Source organism: Fusarium musae, chromosome 10 (assembly GCF_019915245.1).
Source record: "Fusarium musae strain F31 chromosome 10, whole genome shotgun sequence".
Lineage (NCBI taxonomy): Eukaryota > Fungi > Ascomycota > Sordariomycetes > Hypocreales > Nectriaceae > Fusarium > Fusarium musae.
The window spans coordinates 1,901,076-1,914,071 of record NC_058396.1 but is presented as its reverse complement, the minus strand read 5'-3'; the positions used below and the strand labels follow the sequence as shown (position 1 = coordinate 1,914,071).

General features: G+C 48.8%; 5 protein-coding genes across 5 annotated transcripts; 2 read left to right on the top strand and 3 right to left on the bottom strand.

The window, feature by feature from the left end:
• Positions 1-127: 127 nt before the first annotated feature.
• J7337_012812 (uncharacterized protein) lies at positions 128-1,180 on the bottom strand (the record flags this gene model as incomplete). Its single annotated transcript, XM_044830314.1, has 1 exon — positions 128-1,180. One exon carries the CDS (start codon positions 1,178-1,180, stop codon positions 128-130), a length of 1,053 nt encoding a protein of 350 aa, XP_044675230.1.
• Positions 1,181-2,888: 1,708 nt separating this feature from the next.
• Positions 2,889-4,363, top strand: J7337_012811 (uncharacterized protein; the record flags this gene model as incomplete). The annotated part of the gene is made up of 2 exons (XM_044830313.1): positions 2,889-4,250; positions 4,301-4,363. 2 exons carry the CDS (start codon positions 2,889-2,891, stop codon positions 4,361-4,363), a joined length of 1,425 nt encoding a protein of 474 aa, XP_044675229.1.
• Positions 4,364-4,565: 202 nt separating this feature from the next.
• J7337_012810 (uncharacterized protein) lies at positions 4,566-4,994 on the bottom strand (the record flags this gene model as incomplete). The annotated part of the gene is made up of 1 exon (XM_044830312.1): positions 4,566-4,994. The coding sequence occupies one exon, from the start codon at positions 4,992-4,994 to the stop codon at positions 4,566-4,568; it is 429 nt and encodes a 142-aa protein (XP_044675228.1).
• A 3,352-nt stretch (positions 4,995-8,346) lies between these two features.
• Positions 8,347-9,483, top strand: J7337_012809 (putative secondary metabolism biosynthetic enzyme; the record flags this gene model as incomplete). The annotated part of the gene is made up of 2 exons (XM_044830311.1): positions 8,347-8,493; positions 8,557-9,483. 2 exons carry the CDS (start codon positions 8,347-8,349, stop codon positions 9,481-9,483), a joined length of 1,074 nt encoding a protein of 357 aa, XP_044675227.1.
• Positions 9,484-9,938: 455 nt separating this feature from the next.
• J7337_012808 (uncharacterized protein) lies at positions 9,939-11,384 on the bottom strand (the record flags this gene model as incomplete). The annotated part of the gene is made up of 3 exons (XM_044830310.1): positions 9,939-10,094; positions 10,150-11,132; positions 11,186-11,384. The coding sequence occupies 3 exons, from the start codon at positions 11,382-11,384 to the stop codon at positions 9,939-9,941; spliced, it is 1,338 nt and encodes a 445-aa protein (XP_044675226.1).
• Positions 11,385-12,996: the final 1,612 nt, after the last annotated feature.

The following is a 12,996-nucleotide window of genomic DNA, read 5'->3' as shown; positions in this document are numbered from 1 at the left end:
CCAGCCCTGGACTCATGCAGTGGCCTAGCATTGCTTATTCCGTAGGCATGCAGCATCTTCCATGCATCAACAAACGCAAAAATGGACATTCGTACCAGGCAAGTCAATGTCTTGTATATACCGTCGCTTACTCTACCGTTTGTCCTTCCTTCCATCCTCTGCTGAAAGGATAATCCGTGTACCCATCCGCGCTCTTTACCTTGTAAAAAGTATCCCTCTTATACGGCGCCAGGGGAATATTCCTCGCGAGTCTAAGCGGCAAGTCCGGATTAGAAATAAAGTGTCTCCCAAACGCAAACGCAACAGGTCGGTCCTTCAAGCTTGTTTCCGAGGCTTTGTTTGCCTTTTCCGCTGTGTAACCCCCAGCCAAAATGACTGGTCCGGCCCAAGCCCATGCATCAAGCGCAAAGTCGAGGCTTTCCATGTCATCGGTTTCCCTGTCCACGTTTCCAGCAATACGGGGTTCAATGAGATGGAGGTACGCGAGCCCCAAGGGCTTCAACTCGGAGATCAGATGGGTGAACTGCGGCTCGGGGTCATGCATCCGCATGCCTTGGAACGCACTGAAAGGTGACAGTCGAATAGCTGTCCGATCCGGGCCTATCTCTTGTGAAACAGCTCTCGCAATCTCAAGACAGAACCGTGACCGATTCTCAATACTGCCGCCCCATTCATCTGTTCGTCTGTTACATGTATCTTGCGTAAATTGGTCGATGAGGTATCCATTTGCAGCATGAATCTCGACACCGTCAAAACCCGCGTTGATGGCATTTCTAGCGGCACTGGCGAAAGATGCAATGCACTCCCTGATTTCCTCAGTGCTCATGGGCCGTGGTGTCGGATACTCTCCGCTGATGGGGACGTCGCTACTACTGACCATTTCTAAGCCAGCCTTGTCCAGCGCATGTTGACGAGCTGCTCTACCGACGTGCCATAGCTGCATGAAGATGAAGGACCCTTTGCTGTGAACCTCATCCGTTACATGTCGCCACGCTTGGACCTGCTCCTGCGAGAATATTCCCGGAGCATTCTCATCACGCCCTCGTGATGTGGCCGATACAAACGTTGCTTCCGTAATGAGAAGCGTGCCAGGAACTGATGCTCTCTGCGCATAGTACTCTCTCATCATATCCAGCGGTGCGTGATTTTCATCTGCCCGCAGGCGCGTCATCGGCGCCATCACGACGCGATGCCTCAACGAACATCTCCCGATATCGATTGGACTTGTAATGTTTGTCATGTCGAATATGTAACTATTTGCAAAAACTTCGGGAAACACCAAAACTAATTACCGAGACAGTGGTCTCATTGTCCGTAAACGGTGGATTATCGGAGCTGACCTCGTGGCGATAAGACCCCGCATTGGCCAAGCACGTCACGTCAGATCCATCTGTCAGTATCGGTCGGAAGTTGACGATGGAGTCGGTGGATCTTGAACGGAAGTATTACTCTCATTTTCTCTTTCATCTCCATATAATTGAGGAGACATGGAAAAGTTCCTGATCAACGTTGGGGAAATGGAGCCATGGAAAATTCTCGATCCAATTGAATGATTACGCTGAGATGCGGCTGAGTGAGAACAAGCTCATCGGCAATTGCCAGCCCACTTCACGAGGTGAGCAATGGTAATTGTTCCACTGTATTTGGGGTAGCTTGTGGAGCTGCTCTCATTTTGAAGGAGCCCCATGGGTGAAGATTTTTTAATTGATGATGCTGTACTGCGATGTCGCGTGCTTCTGCGAAATAGACGCTTGTTTTCGCTCAAGTCTACTCAACGGCCTGCTCAGAGCCTCAACGCCCTTTACTCAATCTCATTAATAATTGAACCAAGTGCAACGTCGGCGACTGTGGCTGCCAAGTATAAACTTAACGCATGTGACAAATGAGAGCATCTCCGACTCAAGCCCAAATTCTCGGCACGCTTGTCCAAAACCCTTGACCAATCCCTGCGCCATTGTTTGTGCTCTCACTTTGTTCTCGCTTTTCCCCACCGATCACCGGCCACCACCCAGAAACACACTGTAAGTTACCGCCCTAACCGTCTGTCACCATCCACCACTTGAAGCGAAAACTGCAAGAGTCTGGGGTAGATCATGCCACTAAACCCAATCAATAACCTCCCCCAACGGCAGATAGGGCGCGTCACACGCCGTATAGCCGGTGGTAACATCATCAGAGAAGCATTTCTTGGAATAGCGCGGCACAGCTATCTCCGAAGCCTTATCTTTGAGCGCGGTGCTTTGCGAAAAATACCAGCGTATCTTGGCTCGAGATAACTATAGGCTGATTTGTTCCCTGTGATCATGGCGGTACCCCTCACTCAGCGACAGGTGGCTTGCTGCTAGTTCTTGGCTCTCGTAGGAGTGTGACAGCCCGAGGAGATAACGATTCCCCAACGAATGTGCTTGTAAATCTCGTAGAATGGGAGTAGCAACATGCAACGACTTGGCAGGTCAGCATTGAGATGTGATGGATTGCGATTGGTAAGCTGCTGATCATTTGTCTCGATGAGTCCGATGAGAAATTGGCAAATGTCAGTCCCAGGGCGTGAAGTCTGAAGTCGTGCGGGAATCGGAGGTCTTGGCTCCAAGTCTGGGGTCGGCTTTTGTTAGCCAATTGCAGGCGGCCAAATGCATTACCAGGGCGTCGCGTCGGTCATGGTGGCCAATCACCGCAGACCAGAGCCTTGGCTGAGATAAAGGGTCATGTGTTGGCAGTCCCAACTCGTCTTGTGGCGGAACTGAAAGGTCAGCTCAAGTATCGGGGGGACGACACCTTTGTCTTCTTTCATCTTCATCTCAAATCTACATAGTTATCTTAGCTCATGACTGAGATTATCCAGTTTTCCCTTTATCAGCGCTAACAATTCCTCGAGTAACACGATCAAAATGTCAGTTGCCCAGGTTTTGTTCAACACTACGCCCGTCAACACCATACAAGTTGAGCCAAGGCGTAGAGGAAGTTGGGTTCCCACGCGGAGAAAGTCAGAATGTCCTCTCGAAATCACCATCGATCGACACTTTGAGGCCAAGATCTACACCTCCGGCTCAACCATCACTGGCTCTGTATCATTCTCACCAAGCGCAGATCTAACCGTCGATGCTTTTGAGATAGTCTTCACTGGCTCTGAAACAACCCTGGTCCAGATGTTTCACCAAGGAACTATGCCTAAATCAGGGCACAAGTTTCTTCAGCTTAGAATGCCAATCCCTGAGAGTGCTCTGCCGGCCGACGGAGTGCTTCAGGCTGGTCAAACCTACGAGGTTCCTTTCTCTTTCGTCATTCCATATCAATTACCCAGTGCGGCTTGCAAGCATCGAAACCCAATCATTCGGGAACGGCATCTGCAGTTACCGCCGACTATTGGATCATGGGAGCATGATGACATGGCTGTCCATACTGTTGCTATCAACTACGGTGTTGACGCACGAGCGCTGCTCAAGACCGATAAAGGCAAATCCATGGTTCTCGAGCGAGCTCATCCCGTGAAAGTCATGCCTTATCTCCCAGAGCAGCCTCCTCTGCATATCTTACCAGGAAACCCACGATACACTATGACTCAAGAGAAGTCAATTCGAAAAGACATTCTCTCTTCCAAGCTAGGCTACGTCAGAGCAACCACACGTCAACCAGATGCCGTAATCATCTCAGCCGACAAGCTTCAGCCGTCAGAATGCTCACTCAATATCGATCTCGAGTTCTGGCCAACTTCCAAGAAAGCGACTCCACCCGAGATGTACGCAAAGTCAGCTACCATCAAAGCATCGACGTACTACTCCACAGGTCATCTTAGCTTCCTACCAGATCAACACAACTTCCCCAGCGTCATGCCAAATCCAATCTTAAGCTTTGTGCTCGATGAGAGCGCAACGGTCACCAAGTCTCCCGCGCCTCGCTGGGAACAAACATCAGCTTCAATGTCAGCACCGAGCTCACGCAGAGGCTCAGAGAACTCTACCATGGGCGATGAGCCTCCCCGCACGGCTTCCAGACGAGGCTCCAAGAGTAGTGATATCATCAAGGCCGAAGCGCCTCGACATACAGCAACTTTGCCTGTTTCGATCGAGCTGCCGAGCCCCGATAACAAGATCTTGCTTCCGACCTTTTATTCCTGCCTCATCAGCCGGACCTACATGCTAGAAATTGTTATGGCTTCTAGAGCGCATGGTTCCAGTTTCACCCTGCGACTGCCATTGCAGATTGCTGTCGAGGGACACCATGAGACGGGCATCAACCACGTGCCGACCTACGTAAGTTTGGCCAAGAATACGCGAAGATATCTCAACTAATAAGAGAATAGGAACAAGTTCAGGCAGGACAAGACCTATATGATGCTCTTCCGACTTACGATACCGCCATCTGAGGTTTTTTTCCCCTCTTCGTGTTTTGATTACCAACGATGAAGTACTCTTTGGCGTTGGGATTCGAGTAAGAACATTGATGCTTAGTAGTTTTATACCCACACATTTTAGTTAATTTATTTAATATCTTTATTATTGATGTTGAACACTCCCTCTGTCCAGTCCGAATCGTCTTGTCACAGCTCACCCGGCATCTCGTCAATCTCAGTTTGGACCTCCAACCGTGACAGAGACCGCGAGGCGCATAAAGTTCGTCCAGTTGTCGACGTTGAGTTCCCCACCAATAACCTTCCAGATAAACCTTTCCATACCTTCCAGTCGACATTTATCCCCATTCGGTGCCCAAACAATGGTGTAGACCCTCATGGTGTTGTACTCCCTCTTCTCAATGAGGATCTTAGACTCATTGGCCCTGACAAACTCCCTGATTTCGGATCCCTTGAACCCTCCCCAAGGCTGTGCAGTAATGAAGTTCTTGTCCCCCAGGGCTGATTTGAAGTCGTCTGGCGGGAGCATAGCATGAGGTGCGTTTGCCTTTAGTTGGTTGTATGCTGCCGCTGGCGTGGCAAGTTGGACCTTGAGAAGGACATAGTTTGCTTTGACGGGCGTGAATGTGGCAAAGATCTTGTTCATTGTGGCGGTGTTCGTGGTGATTCTATACACAATAGAGTTGTCTTCTTCCCATGAGCCGTAGTACACGAATGAGTCGCGTTTGAACCCGCCATCAAGCAGCCATAGCTGCTGATAGGGTGTATCAGAATGGGTATGGGCCTCTCCCCACACACTTCCCATGGTGAACAACTCAAGAAGGCGACTTCGGAAAGTAATAAGATATGATGAATTATGCACTACGCACTGAATCCGTGCAAGGAATGTAGATGCGATACTGTTGGAGATTGAGAACTGCCAAGATTATGAGAAGGTTTGATAGACTGTCGAGCGTGCAGAGTGATTTTATATACAGGTCTAGTAATCATTAACTTCTGAGGCACCAAGAATCAGACAGGGACCTCCGATCAGGCACGGAGGGAGAAGAGGAAACAAAAGGCAAACACTGTAGTCCAAACTTTAAAGCATGTCTTTTCAACCTGAAAGGTATTGTGATATCGCTATGTGTTAGTCTCCTGCAAGGGCGTTTTGTCTTGCAGTAAGCTCGACGGCAGAAGAAAAGCCACAGTTCTTGGAATCCCCGCTTGAACACGGAGAAGGTCATAGGGCTGGCCGACACTCAGACCTTCAGTGGAGACACAGTTTGTAGAAACAATGCATACGCGCTATGTGGAGTGGTATCAATTGTAAGCAGAGTTGAGCTTTATTTCGGCAATGTAAGAAAACAAGAGCCTCATCGGCGGGCGGTGGCTTGGCCAGACCCTGCCTCAATATGCAAGCATGGCGAGCTGCCTGCAGACTTGTACAAAGAAGCGTTGGCCAGCATCGTAAGCTATTCTACATCCCTGTGAGGAGTCAAAAAGTTCCACATGCTTGTTTACTCACCCAGCAGTTCTCCTTGAAAGGTACAGGGAGTCTCCCGACAAGCTGATAGAAGCCCATATATGAGGTACTGAATCAACAGTTCAAAATTGAGAACGGTACTGAAGTGTAAGGAACCCCTACGCAGCATCAGATGATTAAAAGAAGAGTCAATACTAAACAACAATGCGTTGAATCTCTAAGCTAGTATTAATCCAGTTGTCATCGCGCTTTTCACTTCGTAAGATTGCCCTTCCCACCCCGATTCCCTCTCCTAGATGATACATCCTATTAGCGCCACTAATTTTCACCGCTGTTGCGGTAAGGCTGGTTTTCTTCTACAAATATCGGCTGGATGACTGGGACAGTCGGCTTCGGCTCAGGTTGATGGGAAACCGAGGTCGGCATTGGTATAGACCTCAAAGAATCTCTGAAGCCGCCACCGGGCCCTTCGTTATCGTCTCGACTTCGTCTTCCCATCCTGAAAGCTAAGATGATGACACCTGCAATAAGTGCTACGCCTGCGACCGAACCGACTAAGGCACCAGCCATAACACCTCCACTAGGTCCACCACCGCCTTTGGTCCCTTCATCAGTGGGACTCTCTGATTCTTCTGGCTCCGATGTACTTGACGGAAACATGGCGGATGGAGTGGTCTCAGTCTCCGTTGGCGACTCACTATCGGTCACAGTGGTCGATGACTCGCTCGAAGACTCGCTCGTAGTTGTCGTGCTTTCGGTTGTGGTGTCCCCTGCAATTCCACAAAGGTCAGTTCACTGTTCAAATATCCCAGTATATTTCAATACTCACAGTCTGTAGGATACTCTAAGAATAAGGTACTAATACTGGTTGAAACACCGATGGAGTCATCGCAGCTTATCAGCCATCGAATGCCATCCAAATCGTCGGGGTTCTCGTACAACTTGACGGTCACACAATCTCCGTCACTATCATAGCTCATTAGTATGTACTTGACTGACATACATAAGGCGAGTTCACTAGGAAGGTTACCAAATCTTCGAAGAGGAGGTACCAAAACCGCCTGCAGTCCAGTGGGTAAACAGGGCCGTGTAGCCATCGCAGTATGTGCCGACTCGCCATTCAAAACTACTGCCCGCTTCGGAAGTGAACCAGTCGCAGTGGGCGTATGTATCTGTGTCACCAGAAAAGGTATGAGTCGTACGAAAGGATGCTGGACTGGGGCAGCTGAACGTTTCGGCTGCGAAGCATTTTGTTACTTAATGTCATCTGGGTGTTAAGAGGAAGGAGATACTTGTTCCATCTGTGACCGTGTAGCCAATTATCGAGTCACATTGTACAGGTACGATATGACTTTGTAGATACAGTAAGAGAAAGACAAGAATTTTGTTGAGTCTGTCCATGTTGAAAAGCGGTTTCTTGCGAGTTTTGGGCCAACAGAAACAAGGCTCTCGGGTTTGAGAAGAGGGGGGATCCTTAAACCCAAATACCATTTGAAACATCATACCAGTGACCCCTATCATAATTTACATGACCCAGTGGCGTTTGATAGCTCAATTTGAAAGTGCAATATTTTTCAGCTCCTGTCCGGATGACGGATAGTCATTGGTGATGAGGTTCTTGGCGCTGCAGGCTGTCACAGCCTCCTTTTGTCCTGCCCCCAACCAGGCCCCAGGCGAGGGGAAGAAAGAAAGCTCAGTACATTTATCCTAAATGATAGAAATATTTAAACAATATGGCATGAGCTTAGGCTAGGTATAGTGCACCTTCTACTGAATTTATATTTACACCTCAGAGCAAAGTCTGATGTTTTCTTGCTCCTCAAGGCAAGGTAGAACTAACAAGGCTGCATGTTTCACCACTGATGAGAAGCAATCTGAGCCATTCCAAGGAAAAAGCAAAGAATCCCAGGCGTGGCAAAGGTATGAGAAAATTAGCCTCCTTAACTCGCGGTCTTTGTGGGCTCTGGTGTATGGCGATGATTAAGATTGAAGGGGAAGCTTTGATGTTTGCACCATCTTTGCCTGGTTGCCTCAAGAAAGAAATTCACTCAAGCAAGATAGAGGCCACCACATGAGTAAGCTTATTCGCTCATCTTTCAAGCGAAACCAAGCCATGTGAGCCTTCTGACAAACCAATTCACAGTTCGGTCCCACGGAATCAGCTCTACCGACAATCCGAGCGCAATGGAGTACATGACACAGAAAACCTCAAATATCATTCTTCTGAGCCCGTCATAAAGACGTAGCTTGGAGCTAATCAACGGAGTTGGGTTTCTGCTCGCCGAAATCCTGGACTTGCATCACTTAACTCCGCTTAAATCCATGTTGATAGCATCTATTCTCCGAACAGCTCAGATTGAATCATTCCAGTAAGCGGGCTTCGCTATGACGATCTCCAAGTTTAATTTCACCTTTTCCTTCATAAATTAAATGATTACCCGCTTGGCAACGGTGTAAAAGTCATCTATTTCGCACATGCACCAGGCTAGCCGTTTGTACTCCGGTTCATTATCACCATCCAATACTGATAAGCATGAACTCAACAACATTCTCTCAGTTTAATGGCGACACAGAGGGTCTTGAAGTCGCCCAAACCTTCTCTGCACAGGTTTCTGGTAAGGTTGTGCTGGTCACGGGAGTGAACCTAGGCGGGATCGGTCACTCAACAGCCGAAGCTTTGGTAAGTAGAAACATGACTTTCGATTGATTAATCCACTATTATCTGACTAGGAACGCGCTGCAGGCATCGCAGGGGCCGTCGCATCTCATCATCACCGGCCGCTCTCGCACCAAGCTCCAAGAAAGTGTGAATGCAATGAAGAGTCTCTACCCTCAGGTCAACTACGTCATCCTTCAGTTTGACCTCTCAAGCCAACAGTCAGTTCGTGCCGCCGCTGCGGAACTTCTCGGCCTAGATGACATTCCGAGGGTCTACCTGCTCATCAACAATGCCGGGGTCGCATTCCTCCCAGAACGCTCGCTCAGCCCAGAGAACGTCGAGATGCATTTTGCGACCAATCATATTGGCCACTTCCTTTTCACCAGCCTCATTTTGCCAAAGCTTATCAAGGCCTCTGAGGAGAGTCCAAAGGGTGCAACTTGTATTATCAATGTGTCCAGTGGATCGCCAAAGTGGGCGCACATGAGATGGAGTGACATCAACTTTGAGAAGAAGAACAAGGACCTACCGGAAGGAGAGAGGACCAACTACGAGGTTCATAGAGCATGGGGTTCTCCCAATGTGGAGGAACTAAGCTATATCCCCTTGGCAGCATACAACCAGAGCAAAGTCGCAAATGTGCTTTTCAGCATCGGCGCAAACAAGCGATGGTACGAGCGTTACGGAATCTTGTCACTGGCAGTGTTTCCAGGGTGGATTGAGACAGAACTCAGTCGACACATGCCCTCTGAAGCTCGCGAGGCGATTTTAAAGGTTGGAAACCAGAGAGGAGTGAAGTATAAGACTCTTCAGGCTGGAGGGTCAACCACGGTTGTTGCGGCGTTGGATCCCAAACTCGGGCCGGGTGAGAAACGGGAGGGAAAGGAGAACTACGGTGTATTTTTGGAAGATTGTCAGATTTGTAGCGCTGCGCATCCAAAGGCTGAGTCTGATGAAGAGGCAGAGAAGCTTTGGGAACTGTCCGAAAAGCTGGTCAGTGAAAGTGCTTAGTTGTAGTTCAGTCCCTGATCATCATCTAGCAATCCAGCAATATTCAGACTATACTAAGATGTTTCATTTTGCGCACAAGATTCAGCCCTTTTGTTGACGGGTCAGTGTTCAAGAATAAGACATAACTAAACAAGGCAGATTGATTGTTCCCGTCCATATAAATCTTTGAGTCAATATGCAAAATCACACCGGCTATTCTTTTGTCTCCCTTACTATCTCTGCTTCTCCGAAATACGCGGCTGGATACGAACTTTAAAGTCCAACGGCTTGACGAACCAATAGCTCTGGGTATGCCAGTTCTGATGTTGCAACGACGAATCAAGGCTGAAGTCAAAGTCGCGGATAATTCGTGGGATCAGCTTCGACATCTCAAGCATTGAGACGTGCCGGCCGATGCAGTTTCGTGACCCGAGTCCGAACTGAAATGATCTTTCGTCAGCGACATGATCAATGCTTTAGTAGAGGAATCTCACAGGCATATAGTAACGGTTCATCATGGAGAGTCTCTCACTCTCAGCAGTGAGCCATCTGTCGGGGTTGAAGGAGTTCGCATCTTGGCCAAACACTCGAGTATCACGATGCGCTACCCATGTGTTGATACCAACAATAGTCTGTGTCACTCGTCAGCATAGAGCTCAAGCTTTCTGGGCTTCATAATGAACTTACTCCTTCTGGGAAGAATCGTCCGCATATCGTTGCGCCGCCCTCGGGAACAACTCTTTCGAGTGGGAGACCTGTAGCGGGATGCATTCGTAGTGCCTCCTTGATAACAGCCTGGAAATAGACCATCTGTTGACTTTCCTTGAAGGTGGGAGATTTCGACAGTTCTCCTCGTGCTGTCAAGTCATCGATCTCGGCCCTCAGCTTCTGCAGGCAATCCGGGTTCTTCAGCAAATAGTACAGAACAGCTGAGAGACTGATTGCGGTTGTATCTGAGCCCGCGACCATATTCGATGTACATCCCATGAGAACATGATACTGAGTAAAGACATCTGGTGAGGCAGCATGCTTAGCCAGAAATTTGGTGAGAAAGTCTTCCATGGTAACCTCACTCTCTGCGGCGACAGGCTTGGGAGCTACCTGGGCTTGACGAATCCTCTCGTTTGTGAAGTTCAAGATGTATACGCGTCCGGTTCCCTTTCCTCCGGCAAGCCAGTTCCTGATCTTGAAGAGGTACTTGTGCAGACTCGGGAAGATGCCAACGAGGGTCGCATAACCCAAATGGTCTTCCAAAGCACCGATGACATTACCAACATCGTCTCCACTGTCTAGGAAGCCGAAACGCTTTGCATATGTGATTAGGCCGATGACATCGAATGCGTAGCACTGGAACCAGTGTCGCATGTCGACAGGTAGATGAGTCGAGGTGCTGGACATTTCGGATAGACGTTGAGTAAAGATGTCGGCGCAATCATCGACGAAGGGCTCGTAGTGAACAAGGGAGGACATTGCATATGTCGCTTGGTACAGCTTTCGGTTCTGGTTATGGCGCTTCACTGATTGATCGCTGAAGATGGCCCATGTGCCGGGACTTGCCCAGGCCGAGTACCACGACGACTTTGGGAAGTGAGTGCCCAGACCGTAGATTGTCTTGGCTGCCTCGAGATCGTTGAAACTATATCGGTTGGGCCCATATCGTACAATAGTTCCTTGGATAAAGCATTCAGTGGATGTTTCATGAGGTATCGGCGGGCGGACATACCGTATCTCTTGTGCAGATCCAGGTTTACGTCCTGGAATGAGCCCTTCCAAACCTTCCAGAAGTACCAGCCATCTGTGAATCGGGCGGCAGTAGGGCCTGGAACAGTCCGTAGTGGAGAGCGAAAAGATTGGACGATGAACCGCAGCAGGAGTGCAAAAACCACAGCTGGGATAGCAAACACCGCAATCGGGGACGTCATCTTGAGGTATCGCTAGTGTCAAGAGACTAGAGGTTCGTAGAGAACGAGATTCCTTCTTGAGCCTGGACTTGTCGGGGTTTTATAGCGCACATCCAACTTGCCGACTCGCATTCCCGAGGCTTGAAGAGTGATCGTGTCCAATTACATGGGATATACCCTATCAGCTCAAGTTCAAGTGTCAGCATGGCAGTTGTCCCCCGAGGTCTCCGAACTTATTTACCCCGCTACCCCAGAGTTCTTACGTCAATCCTGGGGAAGATCTACGCCTCGGCCGAAGTTCGGGTTGCGCAAGTGGGCGGTCCGATGAGTAGATAGCGTATGCCCTGCGAATCAAGTTCGCCCAATATGCTTGTCTGAGCGTTAGACAGCATCTTGATTGAGCTATCGAGAGAAGCTCGGCCGACACGGCTTACCTAGAGAGTTGGTGTAATTAGGATTGCCTATGGCACAGCCTGCATTGACGATCGGGTTGTGGACGTCTGGCCCGATGCACATCAGCAGCCAACCAAGTCAACAGCTAAATAGGCCAATATCTATGGCAAGGGTACACTGGCCGTTCTGAACATCGCAAAGCAACTGCCTGCGAACAGCGCGCACACGAGATCCAAGATCTCTGCATCTAAATGCCTCTATAGGGTAGCCAACCACTGTGAACCCACTGACAATCAATGTTACATTCCATGCCTTACTCGAGTCTCAAAGGGAGCACGCGTTGACAAAAAAAATCCCAATAAAGTGCCATTTTCATGAAAAATTCTTCACGCACTCAATCTAGCATAATCTTAAAGGCACTGGCGGCAGTGAGCTGTAATTACATATCCGCTTTGCGACGTAAGGTTGCAATGACCCAGATTCAAGGTAATGAGATCAAAGACTTCTGCTTGCTCTGTCTTTCTGGGATACCAATCCAGTTCAGTAACATCTGGTCAAGGTCTCGCCTCGGACCGGTATGGTCTAGACCCCGAGAAGAATACTGCGACCTCAAGGTCTCGGTTATTCTCATAGCTGGGAACGCGGAACCACTGCCCAAAGAAGCGAAATAACACTTCAAACCAATTCCTTCACTCAAGTTTAGTGACCTTCTATTTGAACCTCCCTTATCTCGCCTTGTTTCAATGGTATATCAATCGAACGAGCCCGTTATGGTCTAGACCCCGAGAAGAATACTGCGATTACAAGGTCTCGGTTATTCTCATAGCTAGGAACGCAGGACCACTGCCCAAAGAAGCGAAATAACACTTTAAACCAATTCCTTCACTCAAGTTTAGTGACCTTCCATTTGAACCTCCCTTATCTCGCCTTGTTTCAATGCTATGTCAATCGAACGAGCCCGCTGACGCTAACTTAAGCTTGTGTTGGCGCCCCAATTAGTCTCTGTTAGCACTTGTTGGGCCTATCAAAAACGCAGGAACAGGCTCCATGGATTGCAGATGTCTCAGAAACCTATTCAGCCGTTGAGTACAGTCGCGTCTGTATGAATCATGGCAAGTCGCGTATAAACCTATACTATTTTACCATTACGCTTGTCACAGGATGTCATCTTGGATACCAGGGAAGTGACAGCAATGTGCCTATGCCAATCAAGGGTAAAGCTTGGAAGATAATCATCACA